Source organism: Diabrotica virgifera, chromosome 10 (assembly GCF_917563875.1).
Source record: "Diabrotica virgifera virgifera chromosome 10, PGI_DIABVI_V3a".
In the NCBI taxonomy this organism is placed as follows: Eukaryota; Metazoa; Arthropoda; class Insecta; order Coleoptera; family Chrysomelidae; genus Diabrotica; species Diabrotica virgifera.
Window position 1 is genome coordinate 60,376,015 of NC_065452.1, and position 27,514 is coordinate 60,403,528.

General features: G+C 33.1%; 1 protein-coding gene across 1 annotated transcript in view; it reads left to right on the plus strand.

The window, feature by feature from the left end:
• Positions 1-27,514, plus strand: part of LOC114337267 (uncharacterized) — a 721,645-nt gene that overhangs the window by 164,801 nt on the left and 529,330 nt on the right. The window contains exon 26 of the mRNA XM_050641250.1: positions 19,560-19,781. Within this exon, the coding sequence (XP_050497207.1) occupies positions 19,560-19,781 (222 nt within the window). The remainder of the gene's footprint in view (positions 1-19,559; positions 19,782-27,514) is intronic.

Below are 27,514 nucleotides of genomic sequence, written 5' to 3' on the forward strand. Positions count from 1 at the left end.
CACTGGCTTAAAGAAAAAGTACTAAGAGTCAAAAAAGTTGTAAAAATAATGTGTTTAACTAATGGTGCCACAATAATAATTTAATTGGAACGTACACAAAAGTTTGGGGGGGTTTAAGGGAACAAAACCCCCATAAAAATTTTATGGGGTGCACAAATTTTACTTAAATTTTTTTTTAAGATGTTGCTGCCATATAAATGCCACATGTCCATTTTCAATAAAAAATCTTTGAGAGTTTTCGATATATGAAAAAAAATCGATTTTCATTTTGTAACTTCAAAGGGCTGTAACTTTTTTTATGTGCACTATTGCATATAGGTAAGTGAGGTTCAATCAACCTATTTTTGGCCCCAGAATCTGTGGTATAATTTATGACCAATCTTTTCGGGACACCCTGTATATTAAAATAATAAGTTTTCAGGTATATATACGAGACCATAAAGCAGTAAAAAGCCCAAAACCTATCAATTTGTATTGAATTTCGATATAACTCCAGGACAAGGTATCCCTCCTGGGTACCAGGTACCTCGAAGACCATTCCCGACATGATATTCGTGTTTAGTTACAACAAAACCCCCCGAGTAACTACTATACACTGATTTTGTATCGAATTTTCACAAAACTCCCGGAGACGTAGCTCGTCCTGAGCACCAACTGCTTTGAAGATTATTTTTCCACAATTTCAACTATTATATAAAGATTTTCTCTTTATATAATAGTTGGATGTATTGAATAGCATAGCTTATCAGCTGTTGTTAGTGCCTGCCCCAAGGCTGAATAACGGAGGAGAGAGTCTTCAGAGCAGATTAGTACCCTATCTGATGACTATAAATACAGCAATGTTAATAAAACCAAGGATGATGCAAGCATCAACAAAAATAATGAATATATTAAGGAAAGCCACCTGGAACATCAAATCCCTGAACACAAGAGAACAGGAAAATCATTCATGATGCACAGATAGACAGGTTTGCAATCCAAGAAACAAAAAAAGGGAAAAGGCCTAGCCATATTAGACAACTACTCGATAGCATAGCGGTACTAAAGGAAAAAAAATAAGGATAGAGTCTAGGAGACAAACTAGGAGACAAACAAGTAAACAAGTGTGAAACTGGCCACTACTGTTTTGCTAGGATTGACATAGAGTTTTTCTCTATCGCATCACTTAGTAACAATATTAAATGTTGGCTGGAGTGACCTGGAAAGAGACTACATGGTGGGAGAAAGCATTTTCCCCTGTGGGTATGCCTTAGATGTTTTTCCACAATCTCCTCTACTTGCAAGTTTGTCAGAATCGGTCTATATTCCAGCATTGTTTTCCATATGCTTTGATGCTTTCAAGTTGGATATGGTAGTGGATCACTTTTTCTTCTAGTTTCGCATATACCACAGATAGCCCATTTTGTATCCTTTAATTCGCTTTCTACTTCTGGGAATCTATTGTCGTCCGTCAGTATTCGAATATTGTAAGAGCATAGCCAAATTGTCATCTTGTGGCAGCCGGGTCCTGCCCAGTGATTCTTAGCACCCCCTCTTCCATCAGTTGTTTCATCGCTGCCGTAATCGAGACTTTGGGAAGTGCTGGGGACTGGGGGCCTTTTCTTTTTTGACCTATTCATTGACTTAAAGGTTTGGACCGCTATCTCCTCACGTTGGTCCAGTGCGGGTTGAGGAGGGAAGGGAAGGATATGGGTAGGTTTTATGGTAGGTAGGTATGGTGGGTAGGATTTAGGGATTAGGATCCGTTTCTCTCCCGGAAGAGGATTGGGAGAAAAAGCCGAGCTCGCGTAGGCAGGGCAGGGGCGCATACCTGAAGCAGATCTGTCTTTACCTGGATCGTAAAGAGTGTCTACTCGCTACCCCATATGAACGGGCAGGTTTTAGAAAAGGCTATTCAACTTCCGATCACCTGTTAACCACAAAAATATTAATAGAAAAATGTAACGAATACAAGTTTCCAGTTTTATAGCATTTGTACACTACGAAAAAGCTTTCGACACCATGAAACACACGGTCGTAATAAACGTAATGCAAAATTGTAGAATAGACAGCAAATATATTAACTTAAAAGAAACTATGGACCAAGCTACAGCTACATACTAGCTATGTACCCTGTACCATTAACCAGGGGAGTCAAACAGGGAGACACTCTATCACCCAAACTGTTCACCTTAGTTTTGGAGGACGTTTTTAAAAACCTAAATTGGAAATATAAGGGAATAAACATCAATGGCCGCTACCTCAGTAATTTACGATTTGCGGATGACAAAATCCGGATAGCTACTGACCTACAAGAACTGCAAACCATGTTTTTAGCACTACATACCTAAACTTCTAAAATAGAACTGAAAATAAATTTAAACAAAACAATAGTCATGCACTCCGAAGAAACCGTGACAATAATAAACAACAAAATTATAGAAAAAGTTGAATAATATATATACTAAGGACAAAAAATAATACTAAATAGGGAAATTCAAACGGAAGTAATAAAAAGAAGAAGAAAGTTAGCATGGGCAGAATTCGGCAAACTGAACTATACAGGGTGTTTGGTAAAGAATGGGCCATAGCTTAACCTCGGGTTCCTGAGGTTAAAATAGGCCGATTTAAGCTAACTTACCTTAGTACAAAGTTTATAATAACCGAGATACAGGGTGTCAAAATTAAACTTTTTTTTTTATTTATTATTGAATATTTCCTGACAGGTATAAGATAACAACATGAAATTTGGTATGTGGGGGTTTTTTGGGTCGAGAAAACTAAATTCCCTACCAAAAATTATGTATTGCCCAGAGGACGCCACATATGCTTTTCAGCATTCATTTATTACGTTTAATTTTTTTTATCCCTCACTCTGTATAATTTTGACATTACAATTTTTATTCTACTATTAGTTTTACTTAAAAAAGGTATACTTCTTTCATCTCCCTAAACTCAACCGTTTTCGAGATAAACGCATTTTAAATCTTCGATACACCATCATTTTTAGCATAATATCATTGTAATTACACCCGAAAAATAACTTAAAACCATAATAATTGTGCCAGTCCTCAAATTTATGTCATTGCATCTCAAATTTCATTTGAAGAAATTTGCGATACATTTTTGGATCATTTTAGTTTTAAGTTATTTTTCGGGTGCAACTACAATGATATTTTGCTAAAAATGATGGTGTATCGCAGATTTAAAATGCGTTTATCTCGAAAACGGTTGAGTTTAGGAAGATGAAAGAAGTATACCTTTTTTAACTAAAACTAGTAGGAGAATAAAAATTTTAATGTCAAAATTATACAGAGTGACGGATAAAAAAAATTGAACGTAATAAATGAGTGCTGAAAGGCGTATGTGGCGCCCTCTAGGCAATACATAATTTTTGGTAGAGAATTTAGTTTACTCGACCCAAAAAACCCCCACATACCAAATTTCATGTTGTTATCTCATACCTGTCAGGAAATATTCAATAATAAATAAAAAAGTTTAACTTTGACACCCTGTATCTCGGTTATTATAAACTTTGTACTAAGGTAAGTTAGGTTAAATCGGCCTATTCTAACCTCAGGAACCTGAGGTTAAGCTATGGCCCATTCTTTACCAAACACCCTGTATACTATACATAGTTCTATATACAGTATGTCCCTGTAAGTTGTATCCATATGGAAAACTTTTTTATTATTAATTTTACGAAAAAAAGTCATTCTTCATAAAAAGCTCTGCATGGTCCAAAACCTAAGATTCAACCATCAGATATAAAGTTTTATGAATATTATACGAGGTATGTCAAAAAGTTTGAATTTCACTCAAGAGTAAAGTAGCTTTATTTTTCACAATATTGAAAATTGCTATTATGAAAAGTTGTTTGGAATTAAAAACTATATTCTAATATGCAATTACATCCTTTTAATTGAAAAATTTTTTTTTGATAAATTATGGATAACTAACATTATTTTCAGTAATTTTAATTCTACTAACTCTTTTATTATTAATTTTACGAAAAAAAGTGATTCTTAATAAAAAAATTCTGCATGGTCTGAAACCTAAAATACAACCATCGTATGTCAAATTTTATCAATTTTATACAAGGTATGTCAAAAAATATGAATTTGGCTCAATAGTAAAATACCTTTATTTTTCACAATATCGAAAATTGTTATTATGAAAAGTTATTAAGAATTAAAAACCATGTTTCAGTATGTAATTACAGCCTTCTTATTGAAATATTTTGAATTATAAAATTACTTTACTTTTGATATAAATTTATCTTTTTTGACACACCTCGTATAAAATTGACATAAGATGGTTGTATTTTAGGTTTAGAGTATTTTAGGTCATGCAGAACTTTTTATTACGAATCACTTTTTTCGTAAAATTAATAATAAAAGAGTTATTAGAATTAAAATTACTGAAAATAATGTTAGTTATCCATAATTTATCAAAAAAAATTTTTCAATTAGAAGGATGTAATTGCATATTAGAATATAGTTTTTAATTCCAAACAACTTTTCATAATAGCAATTTTCAATATTGTGAAAAATAAAGCTACTTTACTCTTGAGTGAAATTCAAACTTTTTGACATACCTCGTATAATATTCATAAAACTTGATATCTGATGGTTGAATCTCAGGTTTTGGACCATGTAGAGCTTTTTATGAAGAATAACTTTTTTCGTAAAATTAATAATAAAAAAGTTTTTCATATGGATACAACTTACAGGGACATACTACTAAGTTCTACATATATATATATATATACAGTTCTGTAGTATAGAACTATACTATAGATCTAAAGTTTTTGATGCATGGATTATTCCGATATTAACATATGGGGCACAAACATAGACAATCATAAAAAAGAATATGAATATACTCAGAGTCACTCAATACGCGATGGAAAGAGCAATGCTAGGCATATAACTTAATGACAGGTAAACAAACACATGGATAAGATAGAAAACCAAAGTCACCGATGTAGTACAAAAATCATTAAAATTGAAATGGGAATACGCTGGACATGTAGCTAGGAGCGATCTAAACAAAAGGTACAGAAGAATTCTAACCTGGAGACCATACCAACACACAAGACCCACAGGCAGACCTCCTATGAGATGGACAGGTGATCTGAAACGGACTGCCGCCGGGAAAAATTGGCTACAAGTAGCGTACAATAAAAAACAATGGAAAGGAAGACTTGAAGAGGCTTATGTTCAGATTTGGACGTGAATGGCTAGACGAAGAAGAAGAAGATGGTAGTGGATATATCTTTGGATATTGTATCATAAAGATACAATAGATGTTCCTTCTATCTCTACACAAGCAATGAATGCAATTTCTCCATTATTAATGAATTTTCTGAACTACCTCGTCTAGTGTTGTTCCTGTTGATTTTCCTTCATGATAGCCAGGCTGGTTGCCATTGAGAGGATGATCCTTCAATGGTCCCTCCATAATCTTTTTCTAATGACTTTAACAGAACTAATGTAAGACTGATCGGCCTATAGGATTTAGGTACCGCCCTTGTCCTCTCTTGTGATTTACACCACCTTTTCAATTTTGCAAGTCATTGGACAATAGTCACCAATACTTATAATTTATTATGTATATTTTTGTTAATTGCAAGTTTGATTAAAACGTGTTAATTTGAGCGATATTTTAATTGTTATTAAATGAATAACACAATAAAATGTAATTAAAAAATATTTTGAGTTTAATGCATCATTCTATTTAATTATAACATTCCATATTCCAATTAAAGCTGTAGCCACTTCAAAATTATTAACTCTACTTTCTATAGAGCCTTTGTTATGGTCTGACTGAAATTAACTCTAGTTATACAGATACAAAAGTTAGTTTGATTTTAATTGGAAAGTTAACATACATATTTGCGTATTGCGTAATATTTGTATGGTAAATAATAATTTATGCTTATTAATGTGTATTTTATATATCTCATCAGTGAAGGCGGTTGTTAGGGTGTGTGGGTTGGATTTCCACTATTAACATAAAAACCAAAAGTGACTGAAAGGTCATCTGTTAAAGACAATGACAAAACCACGGAGTAGTAATTTATCTAGGAAACGTGGTCTCCATGAGGAAGATACAGAAATCAAATCGACTATGTACTGATCCAGTCAAAATAGAAAAGCTGGCTACAAGGTGTTACGAAGCCTACGAGGAGCAGATGTGGGATCACACTACATGCTAGTCAGGGTCAAAATAAAGATGACATTAGGCAGTGACAAAAACCGGAAGGTAAACAGAAGAAGAAGAAGATACAATGTCGAAGCTCTTAAACACGAAAAAACAAGAATCGAATTCACAGAAAGACTGAAAATTAACCAAACAGCAGCGCCCCAAAATTAGGAAACAGTGGAGGAAATATGGAGGAACTTTAGGACATAATGTCAAAAACTGCAAACGAGAAGATTGGGATTACAAAAATAGAAAACACAAAATGGATAACCCGAGACACATTACAACTAATAGAAGAAAGAAAGAAAGTCAAAGAAATGTTATAAAAGGAAACAAAGAGGTAGAGAGTTCTAGAAAGAAAATAAAAAGAAAAAATATAGCAGTTAAAAAGCAAGCCAGAAAATATAAAAGGAATTATGTAAATTATATTATGTTGAAATATCAGAAAGAGCTGGGTTAGAAAACGATTTGAGAATCATACGAAATTTGAAAATAAAAACACTAACATTGATAAACAAATGGAAGATAAACAAGGAAATAAAATTAAAGCAAAGCATGAATAGTTAGTGAATCAACCAATACCTGTGTACCAACCTACATCTTACCTAAACACGCAACCAATTATGCCATTATCACAAAATTCCATAAATGGACAACCCTTTAACCAAAACAACTTCCCTTCTGGAACAAACAACAGTTTAACTACACCTGCAACTACTCAGGACAATGAATATGGCAAACAGTGAACTACAAAAAAGGAAAATAAGCCCTGAAGATAACAGGAACGCTAAAAGACAAACCAAAATAAAAGATTATTGGTTGTCTAAACCTAGCACCAGCACCAGCAATATATATAACAATCGCCAAGAAGAAGATGAGGATAAAATACACCAATCTAAAACAGAAACGGAAAAACAGAACCCAAACCACAACCAATATTTGTATCCGGTGTCGAAGATATGAACCCCTTAAATAAACTTCTTATTGAAATTGCTAAAGATCAGTACACCTTAAAAGCCCTGGGTGAAAATCAAGTAAGAATCCAACCAACTTCGAGTGAAGCATATACTACTATAGTGAAAGCATTGGACAGTAAAAAAACAGAGTATCATACATACCAGTCTAAACAAAGCAAGCCCTTTAGAATAGTAGTAAAAAATATTCATTATTCAACAAATCGTGCCGATATTAAACGGGACATAGAAGCTCTTGGACATGAAGTTCTAAATATATGGAATGTTAAACAAAACATAACAAAAAAACCATTGCCCATGTTCTTTGTCAATCTTAAAATTAAAGAAAATATTAAAGACATCTATAATGTCAAGAAACTAGGACACTCGATAGTTACAATTGAAGCCTCTTATGCTAGAAGAGTTATTCCACAGTGCACCAAATTTCAGAGATTCGGTCATACAAAAAACTTTTGCCATAGAGAATCCAGATGTGTAAAATGTACAGGGTCACATCACACTTCAGAATGTACCAGGAAAATAAAAGATGAAAATGTGACATGTGTAAATTGTGGAGAACAGCATCCCGCAAATTACAGAGGGTGTATTATACATAAGCAACTTCAAAGAGAAAATACATCCAAAACTTAGAGAACGAAATGGACAAACATCTAAAGGAAACAGGGCTACAACACAAGGAATGACATATGCACAGGTAACCAATCAAAATAATCAACAAGAAGGTAACATTATGTACCAACAAAATAGTATAAGTCAACCTAATGATATCTCTGACCTAAAAGCAATGATGAGAGATCTCATTACGCAAATGGGAACAATAATGAATCTTATCACCGCTCTTGTCTCAAATAGGTCATAATGGTCCAAACACTAAAAATAGCATTATGGAATGCAAACGGCTTAAACCAGCATACTCATGAACTCAAAAGTTTCATAACCAACAATGAAATAGATGTCATGCTAGTTACTGAAACTCACTTCACAAATAAAAGTCACCTAGCCCTAGTTAACTACAAAATTTACTTTACCAACCATCCAGATGGGACTGCACATGAAGGCACATCAATACTAATAAGAAACTCAATCAAACATCACGAACTGGAAAGATTTACAGAAAATCACCTACAAGCCACTACCATTGCAATAGAAGGAGTTACTGGAATCACCAAAATATCTGCTGTATACTGCCCTCCCAAGCACAACAATAAAAGAGACAACTATGAGATTTTCTTCAAAACGCTTGGAAACAAAGGCTATAGCGGGATAAGATGGTAAAATCTGCACTCGGCTGGATTCTTAGTTGGGGTTAGGCAATCGAAAGTACATAATTCAAAAACCCCCTAACCAAATTTTTAGCTCCCTATGTGACCCCATGTGTCCCCTATCGAAAAAAATGTGTTTTTTCGAAAAACATTTTTTTGGAGCGATCTTTTGCTTTAAAAAATGTGAAAAAAATTGTGAATGTACATTATTATACCCTAAATCCCACTGATTTTTTTCAGATTTTTTGGATCAAAATTGACGCCAGAAAAAATTTTTGAAGTTTTCAAAAAATTTTTAGGTTATGTAGGTAATTTTTGGCTAGCTCCGACAAAATTTTTTTTAGTGTATTTTTTTCCGTTCTTTTGAATGGCAGGGATAGTTTTGCCATTTTCTCGCCGGAAATTACTCAAAATTCGAAAAAACCCATTTTTTGGTTACCCCCCTCATATTTTTAGTGTTTACTGAGCGATCTTTTCTTTAAAAAATCTGAAAAAAATTATGAACATACATTGATGCCCAAAAATATACTATTTTTTTTTTCAGATCTTTTGGATCAAAATTGAAAAATTTTGAATTTTTCAAAAAATTTTTAGGTTATGTAGGTAATTTTTGGCGAGCGCCGACATAATTTTTTTAGTGTATTTTTTTCCGTTCTTTTGAATGGCTGCGATAGTTTTGCCATTTTCTCGCCGGAAATTGCTCAAAATTCGAAAAAACCCATTTTTTGGTTCCCCCCTCATATTTTTAGTGATTACTGACCGATCTTTCCTTTAAAAAATCTGAAAAAAATTATGAACATACATTGATGCCCAAAAATATACTGGTTTTTTTTTCAGATTTTTTGGATCAAAATTGAAAAATTTTGAATTTTTCAAAAATTTTGAATTTTTCAAAAATTTTGAATTTTTCAAAAATTTTTTAGGTTATGTAGGTAATTTTTGGCTAGGTCCGACATAATTTTTTTTAGTGTATATTTTGCCGTTCTTTTGAATGGCTGGGATAGTTTTGCCATTTTCTCGCCGGAAATTGCCCAAAATTCGAAAAACACCCATTTTTTTGGTTCCCCCCCTCATATTTTTAGTGTTTACTGAGCGATCTGTTCTTTAAAAAATCTGAAAAAAAATTATGAACATACATTGATGGCCAAAAACATACTGTTTTTTTTATCAGATTTTTTGGATCAAAATTGAGGCTAGAAAAAATTATTGAATTTCTCAAAAAATTTTTAGGTTATGTAGGTAATTTGTGGCTACCTCCGACATAATTTTTTTTAGTGTATTTTTTCTGTTCTTTTGAATGGCAGGGATAGTTTTGCCATTTTCTCGCCGGAAATTACTCAAAATTCGAAAAAACCCATTTTTTTGGTTACCCCCCTCATATTTTTAGTGTTTACTGAGCGATCTTTTCTTTAAAAAATCTGAAAAACATTATGAACATACATTGATGTCCAAAAATATACCATTTTTTTTTCAGATTTTTCGGATCAAAATTGAAAAATTTTGAATTTTTCAAAAAATTTTTAGGTTATGTAGGTAATTTTTGGCGAGCGCCGACATAATTTTTTTTAGTGTATTTTTTCGTTCTTTTGAATGGCTGGGATAGTTTTGCCATTTTCTCGCCGGAAATTGCTCAAAATTCGAAAAAACCCATTTTTTGGTTCCCCCCTCATATTTTTAGTGTTTACTGACCGATCTTTCCTTTAAAAAATCTGAAAAAAAAATTATGAACATACATAGATCCCAAAAATATACCGGTATTTTTTTCAGATTTTTTGGATCAAAATTGAAAAATTTTGAATTTTTCAAAAATTTTTTAGGTTATGTAGGTAATTTTTGGCTGGGTCCGACATAATTTTTTTTAGTGTACATTTTTCCGTTCTTTTGAATGGCTGGGATAGTTTTGCAATTTTCTCGCCGGAAATTGCTCAAAATTCGAAAAAACCCATTTTTTTGGTTCCCCCCTCATATTTTTAGTGTTTACTGAGCGATCTGTTCTTTAAAAAATCTGAAAAAAATTATTACATTGATGGCCAAAAACATACTGTTTTTTTATCAGATTTTTTGGATCAAAATTGAGGCTAAAAAAAATTATTGAAATTCTCAAAAAATTTTAGGTTATGTAGGTAATTTTTGGCGAGCGCCGACATAATTTTTTTTAGTGTATTTTTTTCCGTTCTTTTGAATGGCTGGGGTAGTTTTGCCATTTTCTCGCCGGAAATTGCTCAAAATTCGAAAAAACCCATTTTCTGGTTTCCCCCCCCCCTCATATTTTTAGTGTTTACTGAGCGATCTGTTCTTTAAAAAATCTGAAAAAAATTATGAACATACATTGATGCCCAAAAACATACTTTTTTTTTCAGATTTTTTGGATCAAAATTGACGCCAGAAAAAATTATTGAATTTTTCAAAAAATTTTTAGGGTATGTAGGTAATTTTTGGCTAGCTCCGATATAATTTTTTTTAGTGTATTTTATTCCTTCTTTTGAATGGCTTGAATAGTTTTGCCATTTTCTCGCCGGAAATTGCTCAAAATTTGAAGAAACCCATTTTTTGGTTTTCCCCCCTCATATTTTTAGTGTTTACTGAGCGATATTTTCTTAAAATAACCTGAAAAAAATTATGAGCATACATTGTTATGCCCAAAAACATACTGATTGTTTTTAGATTTTTTGGATTAAAATTTTACTCAGGGAAATTTTTTGAATTTTTCAAAAAAAATCGTTTATGTAAGCCATTTTTGACAGACTTCGAAATAATTTGTGTATTTTTTTTTTTCGATCTTTTGAATAACTGGGTTAGATTTGCCATTTTCTCTCCGGGATTTCCTCACAATTCGAAAAGAGCCATTTCTTTGTGTCCCCCTATGTGTACACATAAACTCAATTGCATGTCAATAAATAACGATTTTTGATGTCAATAAATAACGATTTTCCGTTATTTTGAATAGCGTGATCAGGTTTTTTGAGAAGAGAAGGTAGCCATTTTGAGAAGAGAATATGCATAAAATACGACAAAGTCCCTTTGTTGATATTTTTCCTATGTTTTTAGTAGACAACCTTAACCCTTAACTATAGGTACATGGCTACCTTAATTACATTATGTATAGATCAATTCATAGATATTTCTTCGTCTTAGTTGTGTTTTCCGATTTCTCAATTGAAATTACCATATTAATATTACCTTTTGCGTATTTATTAATTAACTTAAGGTAATTGAAAGTTAATTTTTTGATACGCTAGAGTACCTATTTTAAAAAATATATCAATATTATAAATATTTAAATATATATAGACATTATTAATGTTATTAATAAGTAATTATAAGTAATTAATAAGTAATTAATAAGTAATAAGTAATTATTAAAAACGTTTTCACAGCATGAAATATGCCATACAGTTATAGGCAAACGTTTATTTTCAACTTTATTTGATTTATTAATTTTACTTTTCAAAGGTGTAAAGTAAATAAAATTATTCGTTAAAAGTTACATTTTAAATAAGCAAATTGCACCGTAATCAAGTTATTTCTATAAATGTAGCTTACTAAATAAGTATGTGAATATCTACATATTTATATTTTCAATCCATGATATACATAGATAGAATAATAATACAATAATACTATAGGTAAGCATAAGCCAATTCGTGCTCGATTTTCCACGTGCTGCGCACTGTGCCGGCGAGAAAATGGCAAAACTATCCCAGCCATTCAAAAGAACGGAAAAATATACACTAAAAAAAATTATGTCGGACCTAGCCAAAAATTACCTACATAACCTAAAAATTTTTTGAAAAATTCAAAATTTTTCAATTTTGATCCAAAAAATCTGAAAAAAAAACCAGTATATTTTTGGGCATCAATGTATGTTCATAATTTTTTTCAGATTTTTTAAAGGAGGGGGGGAGGGAAACCAGAAAATGGGTTCATGATCCAAAAAATCTGAAAAAAAAACAGTATATTTTTGGGCATCAGTGTATGTTCATAATTTTTTTCAGATTTTTTAAAGGAAAGATCGGTCAGTAAACACTAAAAATATGAGGGGGGAACCAAAAAATGGGTTTTTTCGAATTTTGAGCAATTTCCGGCGAGAAAATGGCAAAAATATCCCAGCCATTCAAAAGAACGGAAACAAATACACTAAAAAAAATTATGACGGCGCTCGCCAAAAATTACCTACATAACCTAAAAATTTTTTGAAAAATAAAAAAATTTTCAATTTTGATCCAAAAAATCTGAAAAAAAAATAGTATATTTTTGGGCATCAATGTATGTTCATAATTTTTTTCAGATTTTTTAAAGGAAAGATCGCTCAGTAAACACTAAAAATATGAGGGGGGTAACCAAAAAATGGGTTTTTTCGAATTTTGAGTAATTTCCGGCGAGAAAATGGCAAAACTATCCCTGCCATTCAAAAGAACGGAAAAAAATACACTAAAAAAAATTTTGTCGGAGCTAGCCAAAAATTACCTACATAACCTAAAATTTTTTTGAAAACTTCAAAAATTTTTTCTGGCGTCAATTTTGATCCAAAAAATCTGAAAAAAATCAGTGGGATTTAGGGTATAATAATGTACATTCACAATTTTTTTCACATTTTTTAAGGCAAAAGATCGCTCCAAAAAAATGTTTTTCGAAAAAACACATCTTTTTCGATAGAGGACACCTGGGGTCACATAGGGAGCTAAAAATTTGGTTAGGGGGTTTTTGAATTATGTACTTTCGATTGTTCAACCCCAACTAAGAATCCAGCCGAGTGCAGATTTTACCATCTTATCCCGCTATAGCCTTTATAGCGGGTGGAGATTACAACACTAAAAACACAGTATGGGGTGCGAGAGTTACAACTACTAAGGGTCGTGAACTACTAACTGCAATGCAGTGCAATAATCTAAACTACCTGTCAACAGGAGAACCCACATATTGGCCTTCGGACCCTTATAAAATACCAGACCTTCTTGATTTCTATATCACAAAAGGAATTGACAGTAAACTAGTCACAGCAACATCAGCTTAGACATGTCTTCGGATCACACTCCAGTCCTTATGAACATGTACTCTGATATAACTCAGAATCCAAATCCACCCGCTCTGTGCAATAAAAAGACCAATTGGGATACTTTTCAAGAGGTATTTGATGAAGCAATAAATTTAAAAATACCATTAAAAACACCTGCAGATATTGAATGGGCGATAACTAACCTCATAAAAAACATACAGAAAGCTTCATGGGCAGCAACTCCAAACTACAAACAGTCAACAAAAATCCTGCCCTCCAACTATAAAAGAAAAAATTTCAGAGAAAAGAAGGCTAAGAAGAAATTGGCAACAAAACAGAACAGTGAGCAATAAAAATAAATTTAATAAAGCAGCAAGGGAACTAAAAAAAATATTACTTGAAGTAAAAAATGATTCTATACAAAGATACTTAGAAGAGCTTACACCAACAGAAGCCACCGACTACTCACTATGGAAAGCCACAAGGAAACTAAAAAGTCCTCAGACACCAATACCACCAATAAGAAAAAACAATGGCAAATGGACAAGAAATAACATGGAGAAGGCAGATGCCTTTGGTGGCTATCTTTCACAAGTCTTTCAACCAAACAGCTTGGAATCAACACCTGAAGAATTGGAGGAAATAAATAGAGCCTTACCAAAATGCCTTAACTAAATGAACCTTACCAAATGGAGCTGCCCATACCGAAATTTAAGTACAATGAAGTTAAGGATGTAATAATGAAAGAAATTAATCCTAAAAAAGCTCCTGGTTATGATCTGATAACGGGTAGGATACTACAAAAATTAACAAAGAAAGGAATAACGGCAATATTACAAATTTTTAATGCAATAATAAGATTAAATTATTTTCCGCAACAACTGAAAATGGCAGTTATAATTATGATCCCAAAACCAGGAAAAAACTAGAGGAATTAACATCATATAGGCCAATAAGTTTACTGCCTGTGCTTTCCAAAGTGCTGGAAAAATTAATAATGAAAAGCATCAAGCCAATACTAGATAGCAAAAATCTCATACCAGAACATCAGTTTGGGTTTGCAGTTGGGAAAATAAGCGATATTGCTCAGCAGCGTTTCTTGACATAAGCCAAGCGTTCGATAAAGTCTGGCACAAAGGTCTACTCTATAAACTAAAAAACCTATTGCCTCATTCGTATTATGAACTTCTAAAGTCTTACTTATCTGACAGATTCTTTTCAGTTAAATACCATTCAGAATATTCAGAATTATACCAAATAAAATCAGGAGTACCGCAAGGCAGCGTGTTAGGACCAATGCTGTACCAGCTTTTTACTGCAGATCTACCAACTTCAAGAACTACAATAACAGCAACCTTCGCAGATGACACTGCAATACTCGCCTCACATTATGATCCAGTAACTGCCTCAAGAAACTTACAAGCCAGCCTTAATAATATCCAAGCATGGTTAAAAAAATGGAAAATTCGAGTTAATGAGACCAAATCAATCCATGTTACCTTTACACTAAGAAGAGGTATATGTCCAGCAGTGTTATTAAATAATCAAATTATTACTCAGAGAAATGAAGTCAAATATTTAGGTTTACATTTTGACAGAAGATTAACATAGAGAACACATATATTTACAAAACGAAAACAATTGGGTCTCAAACTAAGACAACTTTACTGGATTATTGGCAGAAAATCACAATTAAATCTCACAAATAAGCTCTTAATATATAAAGCCGTACTGAAGCCAATATGGACGTATGGAATTCAATTATGGGGTTCTGCTAGCAATTCAAACCTAGAAATCCTACAAAGATTCCAGAACAAAGTTCTTCGAATTATAGCCAATGCTCCGTGGTATGTTTTGAACATCATAATAGAAAAAGACCTCCAAGTTCAATCCATAAAAACTGAAGTCACAAAGTACAGTGAAAAATACAAAAACAAAACTAGTGCTCACTCTAATCACTTAGTGCGCGATCTGTTTAATGTCAACGATGAAGTGCGTCGACTAAAGCGTTTTAAGCCTACATACTTATTAAACAGATTTAAATAAAATTAATTAATTAACATTTACCACTACATCATTAACTTTGTTTGTTAATTATATGTTAAAGGAAGTCTCTCACTGGAGAGAATTCCTACATGTCATTTGTTCTTCTAATAATTGTCATAAAATTTACTTATTGTTACGAGTGATAACAGATTGTAAATTAAATGGAGCTTAAAAAAAATATTATGTTGAAATATCAGAAAGAGCTGGGTTAGAAAACGATTTGAGAATCATACGAAATTTGAAAATAAAAACACTAACATTGATAAACAAATAGAAGATAAACAAGGAAACAAAATTAAAGCAAAGCATGAAATAATACAAAAATGAAAAAAACACTTAGAAGACATATAAGTACTCGAAACACGGGGCAACACCAGATATAGACGAAGAAAATAAAATACAGGAGTTAAATATTAGCACAGGTGAAATTACGAAAGAAGTAATACAAAAGATAATGAAATAACTAAAAAGTGACAACCTACCGGTAGATTTAAAAAAGATCCATGCAAACAAATCAGAAGAAATGATACATCAACTTTTTAACAAGATACAGGTCAACGAAGAGCTACCAAAAGAATGGAACAAGAGTATAATCATTAAGATGACATTAAGGCCATCTTAGTCAGTGACAAAAACCGGAAGGTAAAGAGAAGAAGATAAAATGTCGAAGCTCTTAAACAAGGAAAAAAAAACAAGAATCGAATTCACAGAAAGGCTGAAAATAAACCGAACAGCAGCTCCCCAAAATGGGGAAACAGTGCAGGAAATATGGAGGAACTTTAAGGACAATGCCAAAAGCTACAAACGAAACGACACATTACAGCTAATAGAAGAAAGAAAATACAAAGAAAGAATATAGCAGTTAAAAACAATCCAGACAATATAAAAGGAATTATATAAATGATATTGCTGAAAATGTCAGAAAGAGCTGTGCAAGAAAACGACTTGACAATACTTTGACACCATCATACGAAACTTGACAGTGAAAATACTAAAATTGATAAACAAATCAAAGATAAACAAGGAAATATAATTAAAGTGAAACATGAAATAATACAAAGATGGAAAAAACACTTCAAAGAAATAGACTCCAAATACGCGGTAACACCAGAACACCCGATGCAGACGAAGACAATTAAATACAGGAGTAAAACTTTAGCACAGTTGAAATTACGAAAGAAGAAATACAATGAAGTAACTAAGAAGTGGCAAAGCTGCTGGAAGTGACAACCTACCGTGGATCCAATAAAGGCCGATGCAAACAAATTAGTAAAAAATTAACAAGATATGGGCCGACGAGGGCCAAAGGAATGTAACGAGGGTCTCATCATTAGATACCAAAAAAGGGCGATATTAGTAGATGCGAAAATTGGTGAGGAATAACAGGGTTGCAAGCTCTTTTAGGAGTCCGTGTATGGAGAAGAACAGCCACAGACAAGTAAGGGTGGAGGCAAAAAATAAAGGAGGCCAAGGCTCAATTTGGGCTGTAGTGTCGTAGAAGAAGAAGAAGAATAACACGGTTGACCGTGTTATTCTTGAAATAACACCGAATTAAAAATAATGTTTAAAAATTATATTGAACAGACTGAAGCCAGAGCTAGACAAGAAGCTAAGAAGCAACTAAGCAAGACTTTGGTCTAAACCTAAACGATCCACTATCGATCAGATTTGTACTCGAAGAATTATCTTGAAACAAGCTAGCGAATGGCACAGAAATATAAATATAATAAAAAGACTAAGTTTTCACTCTAATGGCATATAAAACAACATAATGCTATTCTACATCCCACCAGAATGAAAACAATGGGAACCTTCTCTGGTTACACCTCCGAGGCTTCTACAATTTGCAAGCCATACGGATGCTGAGACTAAGGAAGATGAGGGAATTCTACAATTTACAATTCACGTCACATCTGCTCAGCGCGGTAAAGTTCCAACGAGAATGGTTCCCTTTGTACTCCAATCAGAGAAATGTAAATCAAAAATGAATAACCATTATCAATTTCGTTGCAAAACGAAAATACAGCCGAACCATATTCTAGTCCAATCAGACAGTGCAGCAAGCACCTCTACCGGTTTCGAAACTTATTAGTCTCTCATCAGGAGGCACATATGCTGCTTTCTCTGAGACTAATAAGTTTCGAAACCGGTAGAGGTGCTTGCTGCACTCTCTGATTGGACTAGAATATGGTTCGGCTGTATTTTCGTTTTGCAACGAAATTGAGAATGGTTATTCATTTTTGATTTACATTTACTCTGAGTGGAGTACGAAGGGAACCATTCTCGTTGGAACTTTACCGCGCTGAGCAGATGCGACGTGAATTGTAAATTGTAGAATTCCCTCATCTTCCTTAGTCTCAGCGTCTCAGTATGGCTTGCAAATTTTAGAAGCCTCGGAGGTGTAACCAGAGAAGGTTCCCATTGTTTTCATTCTGGTGGGATGTAGAATAGCATTATGTTGTTTTATATGCCATTAGAGTGAAAACTTAGTCTTTTTGCTAGCAGTTGCCGCTAGGGCATCTATGCCATTTCGTTCGTTGCAATCCGAGACTGCATGCTGGGGTTTGTTTTGGTTGGATCAGAGAGAGCAGCATATGTGCCTCCTGATGAGAGACTGATAAGTTTCGAAACCGGTAGAGGTGCTTGCTGCAGTCTCTGATTGGACTAGAATATGGTTCGGCTGTATTTTCGTTTTGCAACGAAATTGAGAATGGTTATTCATTTTTTATAAATATAATGTTTATTGACTTCGAAAAGGCCTTCGATAGTACAAACAGAGAGAAAATGTGGAAGATTCTGAAAATATATGGACTACCGATAAAATACATCACCCTGATCAAGTAATTATACAAGGAATACAGGCTCAGATTGTCTACCTTCCAAAGCGGAGTTAAACAAGAAAGACTGCTGTACTTGACACTATTCCTAATAATAACGGTTTGGATCATGAAGAAAGTAAGCGATAAAAAATAGTTATTAGGTGGAATTTACACAACCAGTTGTAGGACTTGGAGTTCGCATACAACATTTGTCTCCTACCCGAACATAGCAACCACATGCAGAAGAAGATCGACAAGCTTGCAGAATAGTCCAATGTAATGGGTCTTAAGATAAACACAAAAAAACGAAACTCTAAGGCAGGCCGCACATCAAAGAAACGCAAATTACGTTTCACGGAAATAAAACACTGCTGAACAAATATACGTCCGGCCTTTTATGAAGGTCTCTGAAAATAAAAATGTATCATAAGCATGAGTCACACTTGTTTCATTGGTAGGCGGACTTTGAGATTTGTTTAGCAGTGTTTTATTTGCATTGAAACATGTTTCACGTTTCATGTTTCATGTTTTTCGTTTCATATTTCTTTGGTGTGCGGCTTGCCTTAAGAAACAACGTCCAAGAAACTAAAATTAAAATAAATGGAAGACAAATAGAGGCAGTAGATAACTTTACATATCTGGGATCAATTACGGAAAAAAGGCGGTAGATCAGATGTAGAAAAAAGAATAGTAAAGGAACAACATGCATATTACTCTTTGAAGAAAATCTAGAACACACGCGATATAACTGAATTAATCAAAATCAAAACATTTAACAGCTTCATTAAGAAAATATTATTGTATGGCGCAGAATCATGGAGACAGTAAGAAACAACTATCAAAAAATTACAAACCTTATCCAGACAGGCACTCGAATATCATCCAGATGGAAGAAGAAGAGGAACGCCGGATAATAGCTGGAGAAATGTAACAAGAGACTATGAAAGAATTGGCCTGAAGTGGATAGAAATAATTCAGAGAGTGAGAAATATAGAAAAATTAGTCATTTTTTTTATTATTATAACTATATAATCCAATTTAAATTAATTTGACAAAATGGCACAATTATTACATCATAATTATTAACATAAGTTTCACTGTTTAGAAAATACGTTGAGGTGGAAAGTCACTTTCGAAGCGCACTGTATAATGATTATATATCTCAAATAGAAAATTCCCGCATTTACTGTGTATACACCTTATGTATTTTCACTTATTCTGTTCAATTTATTTTTTTTCTGCAAAAGAAAGTTCTCTATATAAAAATATTTTTCAGACTGGAGTGTACGCGAAATATATAGTGGAAACAAGGGACGTGGTCCCAGGAATAGGCGCCCAAGAAAGGACATATAACGTAACTCTAAAAGTTAATACCCCATTTAAAGCTTTGCCAAAGTTGAATTTGTTTGGTGCTTTGGAGACTGAGCAGAATTTTTATCACGCAAAGCTATTATTCAACACAAATAGGAGTGATATATCAGTGGACGCTACTACTGAGGTAAATATGTTAAGTTTCAGGAGGAGGTATGCTTTTCAATTTCGAGTCGGACACCCCAATTTAAGAGAGGACACTTGTGTCCTTAGTTCATGAACGCGTTCGATACACTTTGTTTTTGGGTATATTTCAAGCTAAATTGAGAAAATTTTGCCTTTACAACGAAATACAACATTAAATATATTTTCAAAAGTTTTATATGTTATTAAAATACTTTTAGACCGCATTTGCAAAAATATTAGTACATTTGGATGTTGACAGGTGACTCAAATTTTTTTGCAGAAATTGCTTGAGAATAACTCATATAATAATATATGATACAGTAAAATAATACTGTAAATTTCATTAAGATCGGTTTAATAGATTTTGCAAAATAAATTTAGCAATCCAGTTTTCGCAAAAAAATAAATTTTTTCGAAATGTTGCAGGACAGAAAATAAAGTAGACAGCAAGTTGATTTTTTTTAGATATAGAAGAATACCGTACCTCTCATGTGTAATTTGCAAAATTAAAATCGGTTGACTACCACGGTGTCAGGAATTTTTTTTAATAAACATTAATTTTTGGTGTTACGCACATGACAGCGGATACGTTTGCTCTGATTGCGCATTCCAATGACCTTTGATAAAGGTTGATAAATTTTAATTTTTAGTACATTTCGATATAAACAAATAAAGTTTATTGCAAAATAAAAACACATATTCTGTCCTTTGAAATAACACTTTTTTAGCAAAAACTTTCTTTGTTCATATATTTTAAATTAGAGAATAAAAGTTTATTATTTTTAAACACATGCAATTGTGTAAACAATATTTAACAAACAATAATCAAATTAAAAATGATTAACCATTTTTAATTTCCTTAGTCTAATAATCAAATTAGTTTGATTTTTGTGGGATTATTTAAAATACAACAAAATATAGAGTAAGAAAACAATATATTAGATAAAGATTGGAAGAAATTTTGGTGGAAATCAACTTGTGTGAATCGAACACCGCTGTCCTGCGCGTAGCACCAAAAATTATTGTTTATTTAAAAAAAATTCCTGACGCCGTGGTAATTATTCGATTTTAATTTTGCAAATTGCAAATGAAAGGTACAGTACACTTCTATAAGCAAAAAAAAATTCAACTTGCTATCTACTTTATTTTCAGTCCTGCAACATGTTGAAAAAATGAATTTTTTTGCGAAAGTTGGATTGCAAAATTTATTTTGCAAAATCTATTGAACCGATCTTAATGAAATTTATAGTATTGTTTTACTACATAATCTAGTTTTTCTGGGTAAAATATGAAGGTCCTAACTGTACCATAAATGGTCGTAAAACGTAAAATGTCAATACTTATTTTTTTATATTTTTTTCGCAACTATTGCTACTTTACAACAAGGGTGACAATTTTTAAAATTATTAACCAATCTTATATTGTTGGAAATTTAATTACGCAACTTTTATCTCAGTACAACTTTTCTCGGAAGTGAATACTTTTAAAGTTATAATCAAAAAACGAAGAAAAAAATCGAATTTTCCTTCATTTTTGACATTTTGATTATTTAAACAATGTTCCGGACCTTTTTGAGTGGGAGGATAACTCAATTATTATTATATGAGTTAATTCCAAGCAATTTCTGCAAAAAAATATGAGTCACCTCTCAACGTCCATCTCAAAACAGATGCGCCCTGGACTATTTGTTTTTTTATTTGTTCTTGTAGTTCCATTACCATTATCGATAGTTGTGTGAACAACCATAGCGCAACTGCATGAAAACTGATCTCATAAGCCAGAGCGCCTGGGTTCGAGCCCCAGCACAGACAATCAATTTTTCATTTCTAAAAATGATACCGAGCTGTTCACCGTGCCTCGGAGAGTATGTTAAGCCGTCGGTCCCCCTGGGCTACTGTTAACATCGACACACTAGTTACTTGAAACAGGGTTAAAGATGTAAATGGCGCCGGAACCTGTCCGAAAGGCTCTCCCTGGCAAATATGCCATACGATATTATTATTATTATTATCGATAGTTGTATATCATGTTGGCTAAAATATTATGTTGACTACCGTGACTTGATGTAGTTGATTTTCCGTACCATTGTCGTACATTTTTCAGCCATCATGGTATTCTTCTACCAGAACCACGTTTACCTTGCCCCTTTCCCTGAATGATCAAATGTAAATTTATATTCGTTAGGATATCTCATACTGTGATCGAAGTATTCCAACTTGCATCTCTTTGGTTTAGCCGTCTAAGGACCTCCCCATTTTTAAATCTGTCGACCCAGCTTATTCTTAATAGTCGTCTGTACACCCACATCTCAAAGGCTTCCAAACGTTTAAGCACGTTTATTCACTTAGAGTACACGATTCCACTCCATACTGGATAGATAGAATAATATGTGATTCAAACGTAAAGGTCAATTATAAGTCTTGGCTGCAAAATACATTTCTCATTTTAACAAAAGTAGCCCGTGTTTGTTCTATTTAGCTTTTAATTTCTACGGTTGGATCCCAGCTCTTGTTGATATTTCTCCCGAGATACACGAGTTTCTCTGCCTTGTCCAGTACGGCAGTTTGGACTTTTCTACCATCATACTGTATTTTTAAACGCTTTTCTTTAGTTCAATCGTTTGCGTCAAATTTTTAGACGTTAATTTGACTGCCTTTTCTTCAATACAAATGAATGAAAATTTGCAGACATATGCATTCGCGGGAACAATACACGAATAGTCAATAAAATTTTTGTTTTTATGTTTAATAATTGTTTAAATAAAAAAAACGATTTTAATGCAAAATGCTTAAATTCTCTTGTTTTTTACAATGAAGAAACTTGAAACTTTTACAAACTGTAGCTAATTATATAAACTATGCACAATTTCACTTTTTACGTTAATTGCTTACATTATGCTTCATAAATAAACAATAAAGTTTCAAATTTTTTGCCAATTTCGAGTAATTTTCATGTTTGTACTTTTGTACATCATATGTTTTATACATATATTTTAATAAACATGATGATATATTTTTGTGTTCGGAAAGTGTAAGACTAAAATGTAAAAAGTAAAAAAAATTGAAAAAAAGTTTTTAGGAAACGCTTTTCTTTAGGTACGAGTGACTAAAATTAAAAATATAAAAAAGTCAACTAAAAAGCAAAAAAAATAAAATAAATTCAAACACATTTGTTAAAGAAAAGCGTGGGGCGAAACCCGGGTCTAGGACATTTCGCCGTCGCCGTTTCGCCGTCGCCATTTCGCCGTCGCCGTTTCGCCGTCGAGCCATTTCGCCGTCGCCGTTTCGCCGTCGAGCCATTTCGCCGTCGAGCCATTTCGCAGTCGGTATTTCGTTGTTAGCATTCGTACTTATAATTTCGGGATGATCATTACTTGTATATAAGTTTTGATTGGTTTTCGAACGATTATACATATACTATCACTTTTGCATAATGAAGTTTTTTATTTTTGATACAGTAAAAACAATTGAAATTGAAATCCCTTTTCTCAATATTGTTTATTTCCGGGAATCTGATAATAGTCATATTTATCTATTTAATGATTTGTTTTTGGTTTTACTAGCAACATCAGCATTTTATTTACACTGACATTTAGTATAAAAAAAAGTTAGTATGTTATCACGTTCTTGCGACATTTAGTATAAAAAAGTTAGTTTGTTATCACGTTCTTGTAAACTTAACCAATGCCGGGATGGCGACGGCGAAACGGCCGACGGCGAACTGGCTCGACGGCGAAACGGCCGACGGCGAAGTGGCTCGACGGCGAAACGGCGACGGCGAAATTGCGACGGCGAAACGACGACGGCGAAACGTCCCAGTCCGGCGAAACCCTTTTATTCGATGAAGATGCGCGTCAAGCTTTTCTTTAACGAATGTGTTTGAATCTATTTTATTTTTTTTTTTGCTTTTTAGTTGATTTTTCTATAATATTTTTAATTTTAGTCACTCGTACCTAAAGAAAACCGTTTCCTAAAAATTTTTTTTAAATTATTTTTATTTATTACAAATAGAACATTACGCTTACAGAGATCAGTATTGCCAAACCTCTCGCGTACGAGTGAATACTCGACTGCCGATATACGATTCATTCTAATCAGTACGGCGTGACATCGACGCGCTTCTATCGTCCATAAGAAATACATGGGGCTATCTCCGTAATGTTCTATTCTAAACGTGAAACGCTCCATAGAAGTTTCTATTTTGGGTCATACCAATGTCAGTCTTCTTTACTGACGTGTCTTTTGACAGAATTAATCGATCTTGACGATCACCGTTGCGAAGGCTTCTCGATCTTCTGCAATATGGAAAATTATCCTGCATTTGATATCTGAGTCCATTCACGAATGTTTTTAACCAAGAAACTTGTTTTCTTCCTACACTTCTAAGGCCTACTATTTTGCGTTTAAGGATCACTTATAGTATTTTATATCGATTAACCATCACTGTATGTTCCAGATAAGACATTTTCTGGTGTTTAACAGTCTTTAGTCATTCTTGATCTTTGTTGACCCTGCTTAGTATTTCGTCATTAATTTTTCTTGCTGTCCAAGTTATCTTCAACATCCGTCTATGAATCCACATTTTCAATGCTTCAATTCTGTGCATGCTTAATACTTTTAGTGTCCACATTTCTGCACCGTACAGACCAAAAATATGATATAAACTGAGATGATTATTGCAAAGAAATGTCTGTTTCATAAAATTAGTTTTAGTCATTGCTATTCTGCGTTTTATTTCTATCTGGTTCTAGTTGGTCAGTTATGACAGTTCCCAAATATGTAATTTTGTGAACTATCTCAACTTGGACTTCATTTAAACTCTGCATCTGGATGTAGGTTACGACTAAAGACTATAAATTTGGTTTTGAGTTTATTTTAATGTCCATTTCCTCTCCTACTTCGTGAATACAATCGAGAAGAAATTGGATGAAAATATATCATTTTTGAAATTGCAAAGTACCTAAATTCAAGTTCAAACCTTATTCTATCAGTTTCTGATAAGTATTTTTGATTTAGTTCATTTTAAAACAATGTTTTTAGTTGTTAATATAGCCCCACCGCCCGTCTTCCTATAAAGAACGTTCCTCATTAATAATTAAAAAATATATTTTAGAATAAAATGTGGCAGGAATTATTATCGGGACTAATAGAAGAAGGTTTGAACTTGAATTTAGGTTCTTGATGATTACAGGAATAATATTTTTACTTGTGTTTTTGAGCCTTGAACATCGTGACTATTCGTTTTTTTACTTTTAAAAACTCGAAAACGATCAACTTAAGAGAAAAATTACAAAAGACCTTTTCTGTTTATAGACCGGTCTAGTTAGACTCAAAAATAGGAGTGAGGCTACAATAATTACCATCAAGCTGAAAATTGGCAGGATTGTTCAAAATACCCTCATAAATGAAATCTAAAAAGTCCTCATAAATCTGACCCCTCCTAAAAAATTTACGCGGGGTCAAAGGTCACCAAATATGGTTTTTAGCGATTTTCAGCGAAACGGTAAGTTTTATCGTAAAATTAGTTCTAACAAAAAATGTAGATTAGATAATTATCTATAAAAAATATCTTAATAGTTTTTTTCCTAAGAGGCACTGTTTTTGAGATACAACGATTCAAAAAGTTGAAAGACTTCTAATCGTCATAATATATATGTATTAGTACACCAGGTATATACATCACTGAAGCTGTAGTACAAGTAAAGATAATATTCTACGGTCAACTTAACTTATATTACACATAATAATATAAGATTATAAATATGATAATGTTTCTACTATACAGCTTGCGGTCTACCGAGGGATGCAATCCATAAGCTGTATTATATTACAGTGCCAAAAAAAAAATCTTTACAAAGTGAATGTAACGCGAAAATAATAAGAATTATTTGAATTTTACGGCTTAATTCCAACAAAAATACACAACAAAATACAACAAATGACAAAGTATTAACTTATAATAATTCTTTTTATTTATGCGCCTTAGTTCAATTTGCAAAGATGGGTTTTTTCGGAATAAACACGTTCGTCAGCTAATCTAATCACCCTACCTATTCTCTTCTCAGAAGGGTTTGAACATAATAATGAAAGACAACTTTCTAGGCAAAATGTTTATTGCTAAGTACTAATAAATACTTATGCAAATTACACCGTAATTTTCCTGGGTGGCGAAATTCTTCAGGTAGATGACACCCTCGAGGTATTAATTAGTCTTGAGTACTACTCCGGAGTGAAAATACGTGTTAAACCTATATTTTTTTATCGTGTATTTCGTGTTATTTTCATTGTTATAACATAAATGTCAGAATATTGTTTTATTTGCCCTAAAATTTTAACTGAAGGTGAAATTGTTACCGTTGAATGTGGTATAAAAACATTAATCAATGCAAGTACTAAAAGAGCTGATGGATTTTTAGAATTTCTTAAACAGCAGAAATCTGTGACCATACATGTGGAGTGTCGTAAAAGTTATACTCGAAAGTGTTCTATTGCTGCAGCTATTAAAAGACAATATGAAAAACAAGAAGCCAGTACATCGACCAAAAGTCCTCCTCTTACTAGAGCACGTGTAAGTGAACCAGCTTTTTGTTTTAAAAAACAATGCTTATTTTGTGGCCATCTCTTCTCTCTCTATGTATGGAGCGCCTAAGAAAACTACGTGCTTAGATAAGTTTCGATATGCATGTTTTTTTAAAAGTACTCGAAACAAAAAACAAGTGCAGTTATCTTGTCTTCCTCCAACCTCAGCGGCTGCTCATCAACATCTTTTTCGGGTATATTACCAAGTTCAAATGTGGCTTGGTTATCAGCTAGATCCAAAAGACTGGGGATGGAAATTAGTCGACAGTTCATTAGAACCAATTCAAACTTTACTCCCCCCTGCGCCGGAAAAACTCCTGAACACAATTTTTTGCAACTGTAAAAAGGGATGTAGCGCTAAATGTGGTTGCAAAAAAGTTGGACTGTTTTGTTCGGTAGCATGCACTAATTGTCAAAACCGGTCGTGCTCCAATGTTGAATCACCAACAATTGAGGATTCATTTGATTCTATCGAGGAGCCATGCGATGTGTCATTATTGGGACAATTTACTTGCACCCAGGATGAACAAGAAGAAGAAGAAGAAGAACTAGAAGATGAAGAAGAGGAAGAAGAACAATGAGAAGAAGAACAAGGGAAGCAGAAGTGTTAGAAAATTATGAACCAGTTTAATAAATTTCCCTTTTTTTAATTTATACCGCTTTATATAAAGTTTAATCATTTTTAACCCTTGCCAATATCAATTATTAAATAGCTTTAAATTAAACACAATCATAACAGATCCGTGGAATAGGCCTACTGGGGAAACCACGTTAAAAAACGCGCTAAGTACACTACCTCAAAGGTGGTGTGGAAACATGTGCGCATATTATGACGATTACCACTTTTTGACTCGTTATATCTCAAAAACGGTGGCTCCCAGGAAAAAAAGTAATAAGGCATTTTTTATAGATAATTATCTAATCTACATTTTTTGTTAGTACTAATTTTACCATAAAACTTACCGTTTTGCTGAAAATCGCTAAAAACCATATTTGGTGACCTTTGACCCCGCGCAACATTTTTAGCAGGGGTCGGATTTATGAGGACTTTTTAGATTTCATTTATGATGGTATTTTTAACAATCCTGCCAATTTTCAGCTTGATGGTAATTTTTGTAGCCTCGGATGCGTAAGTTGACCGGAGTATTAGCATAAT